Genomic DNA, 23,171 nt, shown 5'->3' with positions numbered 1-23,171 from the left:
GATCCGCTTTAAAAATTGCTGTCTCGAAGTCGTATTCAGACTCATACAAAAAGCTGATTTATAAATTTAGTAAGCAATTACTAAACACTAAATCGATCTCCTCTGGTACATCACAAATGATAGTTTTGATAGAGAACTAAAAATAGCACACTTCAACCCAGTAATACAAAACTGTCGTTCGAAATAGAAATAAAAATAAGAACAAGAAGAGAACTGTCATGGTCGTTAGAGAGCGACAATGAAAAGAATGTCACATAGTATTTTGGACCTATAGATTATATTACATTAATATTTATTACCGTCTTGCTATTAGCTTAATGTATATACAGCTTCAATACATTGTTGCTAAAAATCACTTAAGCGTTAATACTTAGTACTTTTCTAATTGATGTCTTTAATTGCAACAATAAAGTATGATTACAAACAGTTCACCTAAGAGATAATAATTCTCGGAACATCAAAATTTAGGCGCAATAATTGAGTTAATTGCTGCTCTCTGTGCTATGAGTAAGAATAAATTACGCCACACAATGTCTGTCATAATAAAAACAAAAAACACTTAAAATATGTGTAATGCTGTCATCAGTAAGTAATAATTTCCAAGTGATAAATTTTCCGCTCATCTTCAATTTATATTTAATTATTTGTCAAATAAATTGCTTTCTCACGCTTTTTAGAGATCTAATTAATGACTACCGAATGACGGTTGGCTTTGAAATTCGCAAGAGTTGACAGCATGCGAATGTATATACTATATACATACATATATGTGTATCTATATGCTGTTAACTGCATGTGTATATATTAGAATGTGCAAATATTTCCACTGTAGCGCTCTCATAACACAATACATTTCACTTTGGTATTCCCTAATTTGTTTATTATGCGATTAGAAGTAATTAATAAAACCACACACACAGATGCAAAAAAAAAAATACTTGGTTGAAAAACTATTGTGCTTTAGAATTATATAATCGCAATTTTATAATAAAGTTGTTATATGGCCCGTCATCTCCCAGTGGAATAGTACGGCAAGTATCATTTAATGTGCTTTAGTAGTGCGGCTCGAACGGAAATGTGAAAATTTATAGCCTTCATATATGAATGTATGTATATTATGTGATGTGTTGATAGTTTTCTATTTTAATGACTAAAGTACACTCACACTGAACAAAATTATCTAATATTTTCTTTAGTTTTTTTAAGCTTATAATGGTGTTGCGTTTACGTAATGGATGCTCAATTAGCGGCACTTTGGTCCCGTCAAATTGATTGTCTAGCGTGCCCCGTCGCTGATTCTTTATGATTTAACAACGATTGCGGTGATGCGCATTTGTTTTTCAATAAATGAATGAACAAACTGTAAATAATTGAATGGAAATCTTTACACATTACTTTTTATAGTTTACTAGAAACTCTCCAGTGTGCTTCCCTACATTAAATGGAACGTTAACTCACATATAAACAATTACATTAGAAAAGTGTTCATTCATTGCTTTATTTGTAAATATTTTAGTGTATAGCATTAAACATTAAGGCTGGAAAATCAACAACTGACCAGATATTCACCATGCGCCACATTTTGATAGCACAAAAAGGAGCTGCCTTCATGCCGATTTGTCTGAATTTATTATCGCCGCAAAACTAATGCGGGGACGTTGAGCAATACCAAAAGTTCCGTCAGGACCAGGTGGACCTCTCTGAGCCGTAAGAAAAATTGGAGAAAATAATTCGAGCTGCAGATCTAAATAGAGAAGGTACAATCTTCTCCAAGAGTCTACAGCTGCTGGCGCACGTCGATGATATTGATATTTCTGCGCGGTTTGTTCTGCTTTCTCCAGATTGGATAAGGCAGCGAAGTGTATGAGTCTGATAGTGAATGATAAGACGACATGACAGGAGATATGTCATCAAACAAACGACCATCGAATTCGCGACTTGGCCCGCACGTCACTGTTGACTGTCATAACTTTGAAGTTGTAGATAATTTCGTCTATCTTCGAACCAGCATCAACAATATCAGCCTTGAAGACCAGGATCACTCTTGTCAACAGGTGCAACTTTGGACTGAGTAAGTAATTGAAAATTCAAGTCTTATCCCGACGAACAAAGACCAAATTATACAAGTCCCGACCTGCTATATGGTGGGAAGGCATGGACAATGACGTTATCTAATGAGCCGGGCCTAGGAGTGTTCGAGAGAAAGGTTTTGCAGAATATTTATGGTCATTTGAGCATTGGCAACGACGAGTACTGTAGTCAATGGAACGATAAGGTGTACGAGTTATACGGCGACATTGACATAATTTAGCGAATCAAGAGACAGCGACTGTGCTGGCTAGGACATGTCCGGATGGAATAGAACAATTCAGCTTTGAAAGTTTTCGATTCAGTACCCGCTGGTGGAAGTAGAGGAAGAGGAAGATCTCTTCTTTGTTGGAGAGATCAGCTGGGGAAAATCCAGGCTACACTTGGTAAATCGAACTCGCGACTGGCACGCTATTGTTAATTCGACTATAACCGCATAAGTGGTGCCTACGCCAGTAAAATATATTAGTATTTAACTACTTTGCATATTCCGAAACAATTTTTATTTACATTTTTTTTAATGCCGATAATACGGAAATTAAAAAGCAGTAATTATTATAAACATTGTTAAACAATTAACTGAACGCGATTGCGTTTGATGCGCAGAAAATATTTATAAAATCAATTTAAATTTTTGCTTATTAAAATAGCTCAATAATAGCGGGAAATTTCCGCTCCGTTCTCAATGTTTTTTTAACCATCAAAATCAATATATACTTCACACGATGTGTGTCAGAAGCGAATTGCATGTTTATTTTATACAATTTAAAGCACAGTTATATTCTATTATTAGATAATTTACATAGAATTGAAAAGCAATTATGTAGTCATAGCTGAGTGAATTAAGTGATTAACACTTGACTGCTCATGGGTGCCCAGCTTTCAATAGTAAGGTTAGAATTATGGTATTCTAGCAGCGATCGCCTATTCATATTTTTTACTATCTAATTTTTCTATTCATTCATAATTTCAGAGGTGGTACAAAAAATATTAGGAAGTTTCATTCGCCGTAGGGTAGCAGAGATTTTCTCAATAGAAACCTTCGACTAAAAGTCGATTTAATATGATAACATTAGTATCGCCTTAGTATTTTCTATTGTCTATAAAGAGTAGTAAGCAGGAGGCGTAGACCCAGCCAAGATTGGCGGACAGGAATCTTGACTTTAGTTTAGTGAGATTTACAGAGACTAATCTGTACTCTTCTTAAGTCTTTTTTCTTAATTCGGCCCTGAACTGTCACGAATGGACCATCTGAAGCTACAATCGCCAAAAGCGGCCAGAGTTGGCCAATAATTTATTTTGAGCTCCATCAGCAGGCTAACCATGTGGAACTCTACGAGAGTGGATTATTTGACCTAGATTAAATCACTATAACTATGCTTAATATAATATCTATATGCAAAATAATGATGTTTTACTCCACATAATAGATATGTTACATATCAATGTCTAACTGATTTATAATAGGTTTGCAGGAAGTATAGATATATTTTTATGTGACAAATACTATTAATTACAACTGTTATTTTATAAGCTAACTGATAAGGGCTATTAGCTACTGTTACGTATATTATTACTATTATAATCGCAAATTTATAGATAAGAAATACTAGAAGTACTTGTCCGTTCGTTGTGTTTAAAACAGCTGTGTTTATATCTGTTTCTGGTAAACCTAGCACAAGTGTTTCTACGCAATTAAAAGTAAGTATTTAATAAGAAAAAAACTATATTTTTTGAAGTAATTATAATTTTTTTTAAATCAACTGCAAAAATAGGGGTTAATTTTAAAGCTACCAAGAGTATAAGAATGTGATTTATCTGAATACAGGGCTTTTTCATAGGGACGCTACAAAAAGTAGACCGCTAGGGAGAGCAAACGACGCCATATTTTTTCCCCCTCTTTTGAAATATTTCTTCAGTAAAGTGTGCCATTTAATTACGGAAAGATATCTAACCCACCAACGAGTCGAAATTAGTCAAAATTTCCTACCGAAATTCAGAGTCAATGGCCTTAACTTCACGTCATAATTGTCCTGTCAGATTAACATTTGAGCGTCTAGTGGAACAATTTGAATCCACAAGCACAGTACAAAATGTTCCCATGCCAATGAAACAAAGAAATGCCCGTAGTGTCGAGAATATTGCTGCCGCGAGCGCATCAATCGAGGAAAACCCAAATCAGTTCCTCACAAGTCGTTCTCAAGCGTTGGACATCTCTGTGACGTAGTTTGTGGCGAATTTTGAAAAAAGATTTCGGCCTACATCCTTACAAGATCAAATTGACGCAAGAACTGAAGCCGCTTGACCACCAGAATCGTCGTATGTACGTGAATTCGGCTGAGCAACAACTTGAAAATTATCCGGAGTTTCAATGAAATATCATTATCAGCGATGAGGCTTATTTCTGGCGAATGGCTTCGTCAATAAGCGTTATTGGTCAGGCAGCAATCCACACGTACTCCATGAGTCATCATTGCATCTCGAAAAAATTACGGTTTGGTGCTGTTTATGGCCCGGTGCCGTCATTGGGCAATACTTCTTTTGGGATGATCAAGACCGGCACGTTGCTGTGAATGGGGGTCGCTACCGCACAATGATAACCGAATATTTATGGAATTTGAGATGATGTCTACTTGATTGATAAATGGTTCCAACAGGACGGCGCCAAGTTTGGTGAACGTATTATCTCACGAAATGGTCCAGTCAATTGGTCAACTCAGTCGTGCGATTTGGCGCCTTTAGACTATTTCTGTGAGGCTTTATGCCAAGAAAGCAGCGACGATTAATGCAAAAAATCTCTAGGCCGTCAGCTTTTTAAAGGAATTTAATCTGATTGTACACTCTCATATAATAAATATTTTCAAAAGAGGAAATGATTTTTGATGGATTTGATACTTAGCACATTATCAAGATTATTTATAGAAGTTAGAACTAAATTACGATCATATTTCAATCCACAGATATTTTCTATGTTCCTTCTAGTAACCGTATGTTCTTTGATGTAATAATTTCGTATAAGATCTTATCAATTATTTACGATACTTTGATGTTTTTTATTGGATCTTGTTTTCTATGTTTCTCAACACTAAAGTTACATACAAAAAACTTCCCAAAAGGCGTTGAATCACTTAATTACTGTAGAATAAAAGTTAATTGGCCATTCTGTAGATTAATTTTGAAGTGTTGTTTCTATTTTTACAATCTAACATATATCATAATCTATAATCATATCTACAAATATACATACATACACATATCAATCATAAATTTTGTGCATGATTTTTTATCTCGCATCATTTATGGCTCCAGACGAGCCCGATAATGGCTTACTATAATTTCTATAGAGCTAGCTGGTAATTCATGTTAATCTACTGCCGGTAGCCATAAAAATTGCCTGTATGTAATTTTTAAACAAAAGTTTTCGTCAAATCTTTGCTTGGCAATCAACTAAGCACGGCTATTAGTCACGATAAACTTGAACTTCGGCAGGTTAAAGCTGAATTTCAAAGTTTTTTTTTAAACAAACAAGAAATATGGTTGGCTAAAATATACACACACATGTATATGGTTTTAGCCGGCGAAACTCGCATTACGCAGCGCGTAAAACGTGACTACAACAAATTAAAACAATCAAACATTCAATTAAACCAGCGCTGAAGTCAAAGCAGAGTTGATGACACTCGACGTGCAACGGTCAGTAGTCCCGGTGGTAGTCGCACACACCCATTCACCCATTCACATGTGAATAAATATTATGTATAGTCAGTTGAAAAAATAAAAAGATTGCAGTGTGAACACATAAATTACTGGAAGGAAGTTTGCCGTAGATGGAAAAGTAAATTTTGCAGAAGTTGAAAATGTGAATGTGAACTTTCTTGATTTATTCATTCACTTTTAATGATCGTGAGTTTATTTTATTTTGTTTTTACTTTTTTTATGTTTAATGTTGCCATTATTTGTGGGTTTCTCCAACACCTACGGCTGTGTATAAATTGTAGAAAACTTTATATTAGATATATAGACATTTATATATATTTAATTACTGTGCAAGAAAACGCTGCGCAAAAGCACGCACACTTATATTTTTCAGCTGAGATTCCAGTGTTTCAAACGATAATCCGGAATATTCGCGAGATTTTGTTTTAAGAGCTTATAGTATGAGAAATGTTATAAGTGTAAGTATGGCAGAGGCGTAGCTAGAAAAGGCCGAGAATTTGAGTAAAATTTTGAATTTTTATTACTTGAATTAATAATATTTGAACTTATACATAAAGGGTGGTCCAAGTAGAGATGTCTTTTTCGAAAATCCTACGATTGTATTCTTAAACAATCAAATAAAGCTTTAGAGTGCTTTCAAATAAAAAAATGTCGGAAAACGTTAGGGAAAAATAGCAAAAAGAGTTGATTCAACTCAAAAGAGGTTTGATGTGTTATTTAAAGTATTTTCAAAATAATAAAAATGCAAAGGCGTCACATCTTTCTCCATAATTTTGGCAAGAATGGATTACATATCGTCACCTAAAATATCTTAACGTCACTTTTCATAAGTTTTCAGATGAGAAAAAAACGACATAATAAAAACCACTTATATTGAAAAAAAAATTTAAGTTTTGGTTATAAAATGGTTATATATGGGTTACATATTGGTTACATATTAGTTATATATTAGTTGTATATTGGTTACATTTTGGTTATATACTATAAAAAATTCAATTTGGAACATTTTTGATGATACGTTGTTTTGCATTTTAAGTGATGATATATACGTTTTCCGTTACAAATAAAATCTATATTAGTTAAATGTTACAAGAAATGATTGTTGTTCATAATGTAAAAGTCAGTTGCTGTAATATCAATTGTAATATACAAATATATTCACATTTCTTAAAAAAACAATTAAAAAATCATTAAAGTAATATAATTCTAACTAACTTTTGCTTTAAACCCTCAATCAATTCAAGAAAAGTTGCCTTACTGCTAGATTTCCAAATCCTCGAAACTCTTATTAAATTTAAGCCCACGCGTCTGTTTTTAACATATAAGTATGTATTTTGAACTGCCTTCTTCTTTTTTCGCAATAAAATTCGTATTTGTCTGCCATAAATATAAGCGTGAAAAGGGGTTAAGAAGTTAAATTGAATTCAGACGTTAACTGTTCTTGTGATCTCAAAATTTTATGATGACATCAATGACTGCAAATGACGGCGGCATATGTATTCAACATTCTTTGTTTACATGTTTGCATACAAATACTCATATGTAGATATATATTGTATTATAAATAAGTATATATACATATGTATAAATGTCAGTCAGCATATCATTAAGAAAACAGTGCAGGTAAATAACATTCCGCTTGTTTGTCGGAATAAAAATTATTCCTGGCATATGTATAAAAAACAACAAAGTGTAAGAAAATGTTTTCGCATGCATTTCAGAGTGATCAAAACAAAACAAAGTATACGAAAGAAAATAAAAAATATATATAATGATAATAATTTATATTCTGTTTGCTTGCTAAACTGTTATATTACACCAACTCACAAAAAAAAATAATAATTTATTTAATTAGTTTAACAATATAAATGTATGTAAATGCCAGCATATAAGTATTTTGAAAAAATTATAAAAGCCAATATTTAACCCATATTCGCTTTAATAACTTAAAATGAAGGCAAGGAATAAAGATTTTTTAGAAGATATATTGAAATATTAATTTATTTGTTGATTTAATTATTTGTTGATTTTAATTTATTCAGTGGCACTGAATGCTTTTCTTAAAGTAACACTCTCATATTAAGTTAAATAAAAAATATACAAATTAATATATCCTGACGAAACGTACAAAAGAAATTATTGTCAAGAAACGAAATTGAGTTTTTTATTGCTTACGATTCTTTACTTCATGTTACATATGCATATGTAATATTTTCAGCTTCCGTCGTCAGATATAATAAATATATAACCGGTTTATAACCAAAACTCAAATTTTGTTTCAATATGAGTGTATGATAACCAAAACATATATACCCGATTTATAACCAAAACTCATATATTGATTCAATATGAATGTATGATAACCAATATATACCCGATTTATAACCAAAACAAAAATTTTGTTTCAATATCAGTGGTCCTTCCTTCGCCTGTAAACTTATGAAAAGTGACATTATTTTGCATTTTACATGACGTAATATATGTGTATATCAACAAACATTTAACTTCTGTTTCCAGATATCTATAACCATGTTATAACCCAAATTTAATTTTTTCACTAGTAATGCTTGATATTTGCCTTAATTGAAAACTTATGAAACGTTATGTAAAGTTATTTTTCATTTTATTTGATGATATAAGACATACTGTTCTAAAATGGAACAAAACTCTATATACTATTGTTTAGTAAAATAAAGAGGTTGTGTAATGCAAAATCATTAGCAAACAATAAAAAAGGTAAACGCAATCCACGATTATTGACTTTGAATGGGGAGTTCAGTATCGCCACGCTTTAACCACGCTTTATTGTTGTCAATTTTCTTTAAATTGTATTAACTTGTCTTTGACATTGTTCAATTCCCTTCTACTAAAAATGGTTTAATGCTATAAAATAGATTAATGATCTCATGGCTTCAAAGACTCACTTTTGAACGGAAATCAATATAAATGTAGGTTTTTGAAGCATAGAATTGTTTAAAGCCATAGCTGTCAAACCAACTGTCAATGTAAACGCATGCTGTCAAAAAATATGTACCATAATACCATTAATGCAATTATGTATATAATACATACTATAATATACTTTGGTAATATTATTTTGGAGTCATATGGCGATTGTGCTGCTAGAGGCCGTTTCTTGCTAAATTTGGCTTGCAAAACCGAACATTTCCTAACACTTAGAATTTTTTGAGTTTTTCTAAAAGAGTACATTCTTCAAACCACCACCATTTACTAAAATAACATAAATTGCTGTACATGATGAAAAATTTAAGTCAAATTCGTAATCAGAACACTTAAAATATCTCACAGATCTTTTAGCACATCAGTTAAAATTAGATTTAAAAAAAAAAATTCTTACATATTTGTTGAGTAGTACAATTTATCCAAATTAAACCTAACAACGAAGAAACATTCAAAGCTTTTGGATATTTCTTTCCAAAACTCACTAACTGCACGATAAATTTTGAAAGAACTTCAAACTCATCAAAGCTGAGAAATCCTTTTTTCCAATTATGTCAATACTCTGATGGTGCTACAAGCCATACTGCGCTTGACACCATCACTTTGTTAGCATGGATTTTTTTAACTCAATTTGAAATCAAATGTTTATGCTCCTAAAAATCACCTTATTATTAAAGTAATTTATGCTATATGTGTTATTAAAATGATTAATGATTTATGACTCAAATAATGGAAGTAAATTACTGAAAGCTAGAATTTTAAAATATTTATAAAAAATTGTTCTAAAGAATTTTTTTTCTTAATAATTTTGACATTATGAAACTGAAAGTGGTAGACAACAGACTTAAGACGAAGTTAACAACGAAGACAAACGTTAATTGCTGGTTTTGTTTTTAATAATGATCAATTCAAGTGATTTAAGTATTTTATAGATTTAAAAATGGTGATTATCTTGGGTTAACTTAAAACGGGTAAACCAAATAGAGGTACTTTTTTAATAGCAATTTTTTGACAGATGCCGCCTGAGTCGTGTCAAGCCTGCATGTTATTTTTGTTCAGTATTTTTTGGCATTTGTTCATGGTAAGATTTACGCTTTACTTATAATTTAACCAAACTATTTTACTCCAGTTATGTAAATTTTTTTTAAATATTTTCAAAAAATAAGACAAATTTTTTCATGCTTGCATGTCATCAGGATCATAAAAATATCAGTAATGAATCTAAACAACTTTTTACATTTTTTTCTCGGTGTTTTTTTTTTTATAATTTAACTTTAAGTTGGTTGTTTTGAAGTTTATTAACAATTCTCGCATAAACATAAGCATTGGATTCGAAAAGTTTACTTTAAAGCATTATAACTGGCACAAATATCAAATTACAGTTTTTTAACGATTACTAAGCTAACTTAAATTAGGCCAAACTAATATATGAAACTCAGAGGATTATCTGTTTGTTAAATGCATAAATTAAGAAGGTTAAGAATTTAAATTGAGAAGTATATAAAGGTCACATAAATACAACAGTGTTATACAGCTGTCCCAAATGCAAATTGACCCTAGCAGCAACAGAGTTTGCAAATTAGTTGTACGAACAAAGGGATGTAAAGCATATCAAGCTGAACGTATCTCAAAGTGATAGTTGAAAAGAGAACCAAACTTGGTACACTTAAAGAATGTGGAAAATATGTAAGACACATAATATGTAATGAATGTGTAAAGACTTGTAATTAGTTCCGTCTCAAGCTCAAAAGTTGGTTATTGTCAAATCTAATATTTGGCACTTTTGTGACTTAAGGGATTACATGGGTTTACAGGATTCAAAAAATCTAATTTTTTATTGTCTTATTTAATACTAAAATACTTCTAGAATATTGTCCTAAATTTTGAAATTGATCCGAGTAATAGTTTCAGAGATACAGTCTTGAGAACTTGTGAGCTCGAGGCTAGCTAGTTTTTCTCTAAACTGTGTGTTTGAAGTCGCTTGGTAAGATTTCTCGAGAATTTCTCAACCGATTTTCACGAAGTTTTAAAATATCTTTATCCAAAAATTTCAGAATTTCTTTGTTAATACTAGTCTATGTTTGAAACAATAAAAATTCTAATAAAATATTTAATTTTTTAATTGTTGAAAAAATACTGTTTTTACCCAAGAAAACCCAAGGAACCACTTAAGTTTATTGGTAAAAATTCTGATTCTAAGGGTAGACATCGAGAGGAGAAGCTAAAAATGTTTAAAGGTTGCTTATTGAAGCACCAATATTATTGGAAAAAGTAAATATCTCTAAACATATTTCTGGAAGTGTAAAATATCACACTTAACTGTAATTTTATGAAAGAAAATTATTTTCAATCGAAGAAGCTGAAATTTTTTCGATCACAGAACTCAACATTCAACTATGATAACTATGTACATTTAAGGCTTCGCAACCTGTTAAAAGTGAAATTTAGTTAAGAAAGTTAAAATATGGTTTTAAGAAACCAATTGGTGTTTTCATAAACAAAAAGCTTTAATTCTCATTTAACAAATAATTAACTAAAAGAGTGTTCAATAAACCAAGTGAAATTATCGTCTGTTTTCAATTTCCACCTACAAAACATACTAACTGAAGACACAGTTATACACATAAATGTTAAGTACCCATATTAGGCATTGAATATTGAACAACTGTTTTGAAGAGAATCACTACGGGGTGTTTCCCAATGCCCATTTACGAATAGTTTGTTCGAGATTTTTACTTTTTCTAACAATTCACTTACCGCGTTTCTCCTCCATTGCTGCTTTGTTATGATTTTAAGTGGTGCTTTGGCGATACGATTTTTTGTTGATGGAAATAAATATGTTTTCGCAATGCGAATTGTGTTTGCGAAAAAAAGTGTTTTCGTTTTTTTTTTTTTTTTTACTTTTAATTTGGTGTTGTTTAGTAAAAATCACAATGGCACTTGTCTGCAATTAAAAGCGTTGCAAAATAACAACAAATCAGCTAACGAATGTGGGTTGACTACGTACGTGTTGATGTGTGTGTGTGTGTGTCTGTTTTTCTATGCGAAAATGCGCTCAAGGCACAAAGTGGCTATAAGAAATGCGTCTGAGCTGGCAATCGATGAAATGAAAGTCACAATTAAATCAACGCTTCAACGCGCACAATAGCGTGTGTGTATGTGTGTACGTGTGGGTGTGTGTTGGTGGCTGTGCAGGCGCGTGCGAGTGCAAGTGGGCGCCGTAAAATTAAAGTTAAAAGTTGGTGGAAGGCAAAAATGAAATTAAACAAAATAAAATAAAGTAGCAAAATTGTTTGTTGCAATTTCACTTGAGCAATTGTTGGCGTACACGTATTGTCCATGCAGCGGCTGCAGCTAACTGTTAATATATTTGACACTATGAAACAAAAGCAAAAAGTTGTTTGGTAGTATTGGTAAAAATAAAGTGCCTGAATGGAAAACGAAAGTGCGGCTCGCTCAGCTGCCAAAGTGTTGCGCTTCAATGGTTCGTAGGTGTTTTTGGAAAAAGTAATTTTTTCTTAATTTCGAGCGCACAATTGCAACAACACCTCAAATTATTTGCGCGCACCAGCAACCAACACACAAAACTTGTCAGAAAAAGCACAAAGAAAGTTTTTTTAATTTTTAATTTTTTTAAAATTAAAAACAACTAAGTTTTAGCACAAAATTAAGGATTTTGAAAATTTTTTTAAAATTATTATTTTTTTCTTAATAAAAAAAAACATTAATTTAACACAAAGTTTTCAATTTTGATATTTTTTTTTTAATTAAAATATAATAGGAACTTTTTTAAACTGAAAGTTTTTTATAAAAACTATATTTTTTGTAAAAAGCTGCTTTTTTGTACAAGCAACGTTTTTTTTTAATACAAAAGCAGCACTTTCTTTGAAAACGCATTAATATTTTTATAAAATCCAAAAAACTGCAATTTTTAATACAAACAATTATTTTTTTTTATGAATAACTGTATAAAAACCGATTTTTTTTTTCGAATAAATAACTGTATTTTTTTTATAAAAGCGTAAATATTAAAAAAAGCGGTTTTGAAAAAAAAAACTGTAATTTGTTCAATAAAAACAATTTGTTTATAATTAATTGTGCGGTTTTTTTTATAAAAACCGAAATAACTGTAAATTTTTTTTATACAATTGAATTATTTAGTAAATAATTAATAAAAACCATTTTTTTAATAAACAATTGTAATTTTTTTTAACAAAAACCGAAATAAATAACTAAATTTTTTTTATAAAACTTGATTTTTTAATAAATAATGTTTTTTGGATAAAAACAGTACAAACCGTACAATCTTTTATGAAAACTGAATTTTTATACAAAATAATTTAAATCTTTTTCAATAAAATCCATTTTTGTATTAAATAAGTGTAATGTTTATAATAAAAACCGAAATTAAAAAAGAACAGTTTTTATACAAATAATTTTTTTTTAATAAAATGAAGAGAATTTTCTTTTAATAAAAACAATTTTTTTTATAATTTTAATTTTAAAATTTATAAAAACAGTTTTTTTAATGAAATTTTGATTCATAAATTAATCTTTTTAAAAGAATTTTTTTTTATTTAAAAACCGTAACTTTTGGTATAAAAAACTGCATTTTCGTAAAAAAAACCATAAATTATGACTTCCAGTAAAAAATGTTTTTAATGTATTATTATTTTTTTTTTTAATTTTTAACAACCTTCTATGCTGCTGATAACCATATATGTAGTCGTTGTTGTCCGTTTACTTTCAAACTCAATTTGGCTTATCTATGCCAAGTAGCGGTTCGATCACACTGTTAAAGGCACTTTCAGTTAGGTTACACGTAATTTCTACACTTAAAAATTTGTATTTTTCGAGAGTCTTTAGGTTTTATGTTCACTTTTTCGCATTAAATTTCTTTCAAATGAAATATTTAAAACTTGCTATTTTGCAGCGTTTGTTGTTGCTTTGTATTCGCGTTGCTACCACGTTCGGTGTTCGAGCGTAAATAAACACAGTCTGCAGTTGATTTTCGCTGATATAGTGGTTGGAAGCGCAAAAACGGCGCGCACACCAGCACCAGCAGCAACCGCAGCGGCAGTAGCACCAACAGCCCACAGCCAAGAGCTAACAGTAGAGCAACCGGCACCCAGCGTTAGCGTCGTGTGTTAGCGTTAGTGTCAGCTTCAGTCGCAGTCAATCAAGCCGGTTAAACCGTGCCAGTTTGTTCGTCAGTCAGCCACTCAAGTCAGCTGCTTGGCAAACGGCCAACTTGGCCAGTTAGCAGTGATGTTTACAGCGGCATTAGCAGTGCCAGCAGCGATAGCAGAAGCAGCAGAAATGGTTAGTTCGTTAGTTAGTGGCCTAACATAACTGCTGACGCTATGCGCAGCTTCGTGGCGCCGTTGACGTCGGCTGCGTCTATTATGCTGTCGTTGGTGTTAAGTGAAGATACCAACTAACAGTGTGCTATTTTGAAACACACTTGCAAAAGTATTTTCTAAAACGTGTGAAATGGTAAAAGTAACGATTCAAGTTACAACTCAATTGAATTGTAGGTTATGGTTGAATTCAGAAGTAGAAGAGATTATAAATACTGTTTTCTTAACGCCAATGTTATTTAATATGTTTCAGAAAAAAGTAAATATTTTAGAATGTTCAAAATCAGCATATAAAGACCTAAGGTTTAATTACCGATATGATTGAAAGGTTTTTAGGTTAGACTAAGAAATCTTCAATTTTTAATAACATTTTTCTAAACTTTGGAGATTGAGTTAAAGTTTTCGAATTTCCAAAGTTTCAATCGAATTCCAACGTACAGAGCAAGCCCAGAGGATACTAAAACTATGGAGGGAACACTTCTCCAGTCTGATTAATGGCAGTGAAAACATAACCTCGATTCCCCAATCGATGATGATAGAGCAGACGTTCTATTGCCCGAACATGAAGCAGTTCAAATAGCAGTTATCCGTCTGAAGGACGGCGGAGGCCGATGGATAGTCGGCCAAGCTGTTCAAATACGGCGGCGAAAAACTGATAAGCAGCATGCATCAGCTTCTGTGTAGAATATGATCGGACATGCTTCTATCAGGCGATTGAAATTCAAATTGAGCAATATAAAAAGCTCCGTCAGTATTGTGAAGGACCTCTCCAATCCGTTCGACACCACACGAGGTTTCAGCCAAGGCGACTCACTTTCGTGAGACCTCTTCAAACTACTCTTGGAGAAAATAATGCGAGCTGCATATCTGAATAGGAAATGTACAATCTTCTACAAGAGTGTACAACTGCTGACTTACGCCGATGACGATTGGTCATGACAACTGCCGTTAGTTCTGCTTTCTCCAGGTTGAACAAAAGAGCGAAACAAATGAGTCCGGTAGTGGTAGAGGGCAAGGCAAAATATCGCGTGACGTCCCATTCGTGACTTGGATTAGAAGTTGTAGAAAATTTCGTCTATCTTCGAATCAGCTTTAAGACCGACAATAACGTCACCCATAAAATCCAACGCAGAATAGCTCTTATCAATTGAGAAGTTATGTCCTCCTTCCACGACCAAAGGTCAAACTTTACAAGTCACTTATCATCCCCGTCTTGGTATATACATAGTACAGAGGGATGGACAATGTCAACATCTGATGAGTCGACGTTACGAGTTCTCGAGAGAAAGGTTCTACGGAAGATTTATGGATTATGAAGGATGAGTTGTACGTACATAGCTCGGCGAATTAAGAGGATAAGCTAGGTCATGTCGTCCCAATGGATGAAATCCCTCCGCCGGGGGAAAGAGGGGAAGACCAAGTGGAGAAGGAGTTGGCTACATTTGGAATCTTCAATTGTCGACAAACAGCGAAGAGATAAAAATGGCGCGGCTATAACCGCGAAGAGGTGTCTACGCTAATAAACTTTTAATTAGCAGACGGGGTTGGGTGACGGACGGACTACAGTATATTTCAAGCAGAGGTGTTTACTATTGGTAAAGCCGCGGAGTTAGAATCTAATTAATCAGCAGGCAACTCGGACTTAATATCTGCGTAGATAGCAATCAAAGACATAACCTCGTTTTACATATCTTGGGCAACAGGGCGATATTAGTGGGTGTCGCCAAGAACAAGGAACTTTACTTCTACAGGGTGCCATGCTGTCGACGGGCATCGATGGCAACGAGATTGCCAAGAATGGTGTACACATGTCATCCGAAAATTTGACTGACATATGATGATATGGACAGGAGCATGAAAGGACAAAGCGCGATAAAACGATTCACCTAGAAAAATAGTCTTGTGTAAAATGATAAATCAGAAATGTACAAGCTCCTACTGGCGCTCGATAGAACCGACGATTTTAATTTCAATTAAGTGGTATTTATGAAGTAATATCAATATTAAAAATATGTTGGAAGAAAAATTTTCCCCTGGCATTTCTTATCTTTTCGGTATGTCTGGCACAAAACAAAAATATTATTTTGACAAGCAAAGCCTCCTTCTACTACAACATCCAATTTGACGCTGCCGCGTTGCTCTTAACATTGACGTTAAACAGTGCCTGTTAGCTAGTAACAGTGGAAGCCAATAATGGCGCCATCTCTTTAGTTACAGTATCTATTATTCGTTATTGCTACGAACATAGCTTCGGTTGCTTTTACGACTTGTATACAATGACAAACTGCAGTTGTTGGCATTTTACTTTCAACATGACCATAATATTTACAATAACCTCAATGTTGCTGTTACTTTTGTGGCGGAAAATACTTTGTGGTTCCATTCCCCATAAAGTGAAATGAAATAAAAATGTGTTGTGTGTGTGTGTTGGTGCATAATTCGCTGTTTCGATTACCGCTTTGTTTTGCCAATAACTTGCGATGCATCTTTTCGCCGTTTTGTTTTCTTACGCTTGTCATTGGAGTCAGCTGAGTGCGGCAGCTGGTGACTCTTTAGCTCACTAATATAGCTATAAAGGTATATATACATACATATATACATATATACGTATACTATAGATTAACTTCAAAAGTGTGGAGATTGTATAAGCCGCGGCTGTGAGGCAAGTTAGTCACGTGCTGTTGTCATTATAGTTTTATTTTTTTTAAATGGCTTGACTGGTTTTGGATGATAGGCACTTTAGGCAATTGAAAACAAATACAAAAAAACAAAAAATCAACAAGTTGCAATTTTTATAGTTTGCTTATTTTCCTTTGTCCTTTTAAGTACTTTTTATAAACTATTTTGTGATAAATTAATATCGATATAAATAATATAGGCAATTATCGATGATGCAATCATTGATTTTGGATAGCTCGAAACCACAAAAAATTTTATATAATATTTCTCTAGGATTTTTTTTAAAGGAAAGTCTCTTCATGGTTCATAGCACACTCGTGTTTGGCATATAAATAGAGCAAATAATGAAATAGTAAAGCAAAATAACGGAAATGTCCCAGTATATGGAGACATAAAAGCTTTGACAGTTACATATACATTCCAAACAAATTGAAGTTCATAACATTTTTCTTAGCCTTGCCATCATCAAAGACAGAAATGCCTCTTCTCTACAAATAATTGTCGTAATTTTTGTTTTGCTACATCATCATCAACTCTTCGCTGCTATCAACATTTGTAAATTTATTGATAAAACAAATATACGTATGCACATGTGAATATTTTTTCGTTGTTTCGCTTTTATCGCTGCAAGAAACATGAAAACGCGGCATATTTACTACGCTGTGGTATTTAATAGTTTGTTTTGATATGCAAGTATGTCACAACTGAGTCGATATAGTCGTAGGCCTGCCTACGAGTATGTTGTTTTGGCGACGCATGAACTTGCACGCACATAAACATACTCTGTATTCAAACAATTATATGAAAATTGTCACGGAAATAGCAGCATTTAATTTTTGCACAAATTGTTGCGTATACGCAGTGTATTTGGCTTAGGGTGGAACAATTATTCGACGAAAGTTTTGGTTTAAATGAAAACTTTTAATTTTTCAATGAATAATTTCAATACCAGTATTTGGTGGATATTGCAATTCCATCAACATAAAAATGGTTTTGAGTTCAATATGCTTTTATACTCGCATGATTATCAGAGAGCAATGGGGCGAAGATTTGATAATAATTTGACTAATTTTTATTGGTTTTTTTATTTTCGGACAATTTCCAGCCGAGTTGTGGTAAACACAAAGTGTTTTTTATCAAGACGTTCTGGGAGAAGCTCTGTTATCGGATTATGCTTCAATATTTCTGCATGAAAAAATTACCCTAGATTGTCAAAAGTATGGTCAATAATGTACAGAAGGTTCGAATAAAATTACTCAATCCGTATTTAAGGAATAAATACGCAAAAGAAAAACTTTTTTTACCGTAAAACTCTTACTCAACCCTTAAGGGGCTATACCAGTGTGACACATGAAAGATTAGGCGATTTTCCTGAATTTTTTTTAAGAGAAAGTACGCGATTGAATATTTCAAACTTCTTTGAACGCAATAAGGTATATTTTCAGCTATATTTTAAGATTTTTTTTTACAAAAATGTTGAAAAAAAACGGAGTTATGGGCTGTCTTCGGAGGTGCCAAAACAAAGTGCCCCAACTGTTGGCATTATTCCGGCCGAATGAGTAGCTGAAACAAAAAAATTTGAAAAGCTTATTAAACTTAAAGATATTTCCTATACAATGACCTACGATCTTTAAAAAATATCAAAAATTAACAAAATGGCGTAATTTTGAAAAAAAAATTTTCGTATTTTTAATGTCAAATTGACAATTTTCAACCAATCAAAAAGATCGTAGGTCATTGTATACTAAATGTACTCAACAATACTCAGTTTTACTGAATGAATGAAGAATTTGGTCAATTCCTCGTTGAGTTATGACGCCAGCAAATTCGAAAATGTCGTTTCGGGAAAAACGCGTTTAAAGTTTCACTTATAAATGTGTGTACCAGCGAGCGGACGTTCTTTAGAACGCTGTCATAAAAAAACTATTCAAGATATGACCTTCCTGATTTCACAGGATATTTATGGAAATATAAGCAATCGAAAAAGTAAAAAAAAAAAAATGTTTTTTTTGAAACTGTCGCACGGGTAAGTCAAGTTTATCGAAAACTTGTTAATGGAAGAAAAATCACAGTAACTCCAAATGAGAATTTGAACATCGAAAAATGGGATTATAAGTCATTATAATGTGATTCGGTACGAAAAAGTAGTGATATTAATTGATAACTTTGGAAAACACTCGTATGGCGAATAAATGTACTGTGTATTTAACTTTAAAGTGGATATTTTGTGTTTTACTAGAATTAAGTGGAAATATAAGCTACAGAATAGTCTAGTTTAGTACCGAAAATTGGCTATATACGATATTTTCACGAAATAACGTATGCTTAACTTAGAATGATCACTATTAAAACTCCTCCATATATTTGGTTAAGCTATATTTTTAAAGTATTTTAAATTCAATTAGCTTTCGAAATTAATCATTTCTTATAATTTTTCTAATAAATTTAAAAGAAAATTCACTTACCCTACGGTACTGTACTTGTATTTTGCTGATGAAAGTCATTAAAAATTTGTAGTCACTAGAAAAAAAAGCAAAAAATAGTAACTTTAATATGATGTTATACGAGTACTAGCTCTATTTGAATATTTATTTGAGTTGAACAGCTACTAACTAGGTAATATCAACCATTTTGTTAAAAATCAAACTCTTCAATTCAAAAATAAACTTTATTAAAAAAGTAAAACGAAGAGGAGAAATAAGGCACACAAAGAGTGTGCGACAGAAGAAAGAAAAAATATCAATTAAAGGCAATGTACCTGCAAGCATCTAAAAATACCCGAAAAAACCTCGGTATGTCAATGAGGCTTAAACAGTAGTCCGTTAGCAAAATCGCATTTGTCCAATTAATATTTCAGTTCGAACGCTGGTCTTTAATGAACAAGTTGGACTATGACTGCGTTTTTTCATTCAACACTGGGCACCGCGATTCGTAAAAGTCCATTAACAGTTAAATAAAAATAAAACAACAATAACAAAATTAAGCAGTTGATTGGCCGCTGGCAATAAATAAAATTGATAGAAAATAAAGCGGCCTGACTGGCGGGAGGGATGAGTAGTGATTTTCGCAAAAATAATGACATTGAAATTGTAAATTGTAATGTGAGCGGTGAATGCGCATGCGCAAAACTCGACAACATGACAACAACACGTCAAGCGCTCGCACACGCAGCGTATAACAATAACAATAGCTCAAGTCTCGCGCTGATCGAAAACATAGTTTGCTGATCGAGTGGCACAACCGCTACATACGTACAATATAAGAAACAACTTTATCATTAGTAAACGGCAACAACAACTAAAATACGCTTTTCAGAGTACATCTCGTAGGTAGAGCTGATTTTGTAAATGTTGCCGCTGAGCTTGTAAGTTTCAACACCTGCTGTGCACACAAGTACAACTTACAAAAAAATTAAAAAATGCCTAATAATCCGCGTATTATTACAGAGCACTGTGTAAGTAACTACATATTGTATGCCTATACTAATAGACAAGTGCATGATGACCCGCGGTTAAGCGTGCAAAATATTTTTTTTTTTTAATATTTTCAAGTCATGTGATTTGTTAAAAGCCCAAGAAAATTGAGAGTTGTAAGCTATATAGATGTATTTACCATTAAAGAGGCGAAAAGTGTTTAAAAAATGTATTTATATATTACGTATTTTTATGTTGTTTATATACATACATAGATATAAAATAGGTTCTTAAACACTTCTAAGAAAGTCTATCCAATTATAAGCTATAAGGCTCACGTCTTACAGTTGCCATTTTTTCTTATTTTCAGATCATTTTGTAGAGCATGCAATTTCCTGCAAAACCTATGAAACGAGATATTTTTAAAGTAGTTGGATTTGAGTTTTTCTAACTGAGGATGAGAAAAAAAGAAAAACTGTAGGACGGGGACCTTCCTCATTCTTGGAGGCACTTTCTTAGAGGTTACTGACCGATTTTTCAGAGTACCAAGCGAAATACAATATTTGTATTTTTGACTCACCCGACAGCTGCCTGTGTGAAAAACTGCCAAAGTTATGTGCTAAACGGTAGATCGGAAAAATTTCAATTATGAAAGCATTCGAGTATTAATTAATTTCTGGTTTTGACAAATAGAAAACATATATGTATATAAGACACATGTACAATATATAACTCTATCTAGATTTGATTTTGTTGAGATACATATGTATGTATAAGGTTTAGCCCAAAAGTGGCTTATAGAATTCAGATTATTTCATATTAGTATCATTTAGATCAGTGTTGTCCAACGTGACTGTGTGCACGTTATGCTTGTGTTGGTTATTCTAGCGTCAACTGATCGCAAAATTCTTCTTTGCTTGCCTACGAAGTTGAATACAGTAGCACAATCGTGCTTTCACAGACACTTGTCGCGACATGTTGGTGTGAGGTGTCTGGCACTGTCCGTGCGCTATTGTGCGCATAGGCCGTGGACAACGCTGCTTTAGATCCATACTTTCAGATATTAATTTTCAATATATGGATCTTATAACTCTGCTAGCTGACTGCTTCGTCATTGTATGTTGCAAAATCGGCCAAAAACCGGTTGCACCGCCTTGCAAAAAGCACTCATAGCATTCAATATCCCACTCCATCTCCATCTCATGATTTTTCCCTTTTATGTTTTAAAAACACATACAATTTTTTCTATCTATTTTTGACCGCCGTGCGTAGATATGGAATGAGTTTGCCACGATCTTTGTAATTTGCAAAAGGAACCGTCATAATATAAAGTATATATAAAAATAATGACGAGCTGAGTCTGCATAATTATATGACAAGTGACCCCTAGTTTTTGATATATTGACTTCAGGTCCGTTTGCACGCTTCTTTTCTCACGAAACTCCTCTCTGTTCGGAACCACCCATATCGAACAAATTACATATATACTCGTATGTCATTACAACTGACCGATAAAAATCAAGAATAATATTTTGTATACCCTTTTATACTATAAAAATTGCATCTGTGAAGGATATTGTAGTATCGGTGCTGCCGAATTTAGCGTTTTTCTTGTTTTAAGTACAAAACTTTAGAGAGAGGTAATCGCCGATATTATTGTCTTGAACCAAAAGCCAATTTTTTCTACAAAAATGGTACCAAAAATTGGAAGACCGCTATAACCGGTGTATTTTCTCGAGGCGACTAAATTGAATAAATCAGTCAATAATTCTAATATTTAAGTAAATTGTAGCGTTAAGTTGGTTAAAAAGTCAGAAAAAACAACCTTAAATGTCAGTGATAAAGACAAATAATAATAAAGCACATAATATAAACTATTAACATATATAAATACAATATAAAAATATTGCTCAAGTGTTATACAATTTCAGTCTTAATTATTTCTTTTTGTTTTTACACCTTTAACATTAAAACCGAAAATTTGCTGAAAACCAAAAATCAACCACAACTCGCCAACTAATTCAAATTTATATACATATAAAAATTAAAAATATAAATATGAATATGTATAGACATATGTATGTGCGTTTATTTATAGGCTCACCCACCACAACGCTTTAAGGCAACAAATATGATATTGCGAATACGCGCAATTTGATAGCGATTGTAAAGTAATAAAAACTGTTATTTCACAGTTGTGGGTCTCTGGTGCCAAGTGCAGATTTATTGTTAAATAATAAAAGTGATTCAAGTCGAAAGAAAACAAACTTCTATCGCCAACCAATACTTCAAATTTAAGGTCATGGCGAAGTACGCGCCAAAAATTAGTTTTATTGTTTTTGCCATCTCATAGCCTGATGCCTCAATTGATAGACCACGAGTACAGGTATATGTATGTTATTTAAGCGCATGCGCATGCTGCGTTTTCATTGAATGCATTGAACATATTACTATTATTAAGTTTTTAATTTGTTATATTTCAATAGCTTTGCATGTTATCTGCATTTTAAGATAATTCATTAAAAGGGTAATTATAAAAAAAATTAAGCGATTTTGGTACAGTATGTGTGCGAATGTGTAGGTATGTACATATGTATGTAGGTATTTTGGGAAACTCTAAGTCTATAAATACTTTTAGACAGGTTTGCAAATGATATGCAACAGATGAGTAATAATAAATTATACACAAGAGGCTGATAAGTAAAACTTATGTATTGAAAATGTATTGATTTTTGCAGTATTAATTTCTTTGCGTTAACAAACAAATTTTGTAGACATAAGAAGATATCTTTGTGAGTGAAGTATACGTATTTTATCATAAAAAAATTAAAAAGTATATAGACAACAGGTGAATTGAAGAGTCTCTCACCCACCACAGTTAAACACATTTTTTTGGCAAAGTTTGTTTTTTTATTCACCCTTCGAGGGGTCGATTTTAGCTTTTTGATACCAT

At 32.5% G+C, this 23,171-nt stretch overlaps 1 protein-coding gene across 2 annotated transcripts in view; it reads right to left on the bottom strand.

Annotated features, from left to right (window-relative positions):
- Nucleotides 1-13,761, bottom strand: part of LOC105233489 (aquaporin) — a 78,931-nt gene extending 65,170 nt beyond the window's left edge. The window contains exons 1-2 of one of the 2 annotated variants that reach the window (XM_049452260.1): nucleotides 13,463-13,761; nucleotides 11,524-11,710 (exon numbers count right to left, since the gene is read on the bottom strand). In XM_049452260.1, coding sequence (XP_049308217.1) covers nucleotides 11,524-11,539 — 16 coding nt within the window. In that variant the 5' untranslated portion in view covers nucleotides 11,540-11,710; nucleotides 13,463-13,761. The remainder of the gene's footprint in view (nucleotides 1-11,523; nucleotides 11,711-13,462) is intronic. The other variant, XM_049452259.1, reaches the window with a different exon arrangement.
- Between the last annotated feature and the right edge of the window lie 9,410 nt (nucleotides 13,762-23,171).

Source organism: Bactrocera dorsalis, chromosome 3 (genome assembly GCF_023373825.1).
Source record: "Bactrocera dorsalis isolate Fly_Bdor chromosome 3, ASM2337382v1, whole genome shotgun sequence".
Taxonomy (NCBI): domain Eukaryota; kingdom Metazoa; phylum Arthropoda; class Insecta; order Diptera; family Tephritidae; genus Bactrocera; species Bactrocera dorsalis.
The sequence above is the reverse complement of the archived record's forward strand: the minus strand, read 5'-3'. Positions and strand labels throughout refer to the sequence as shown.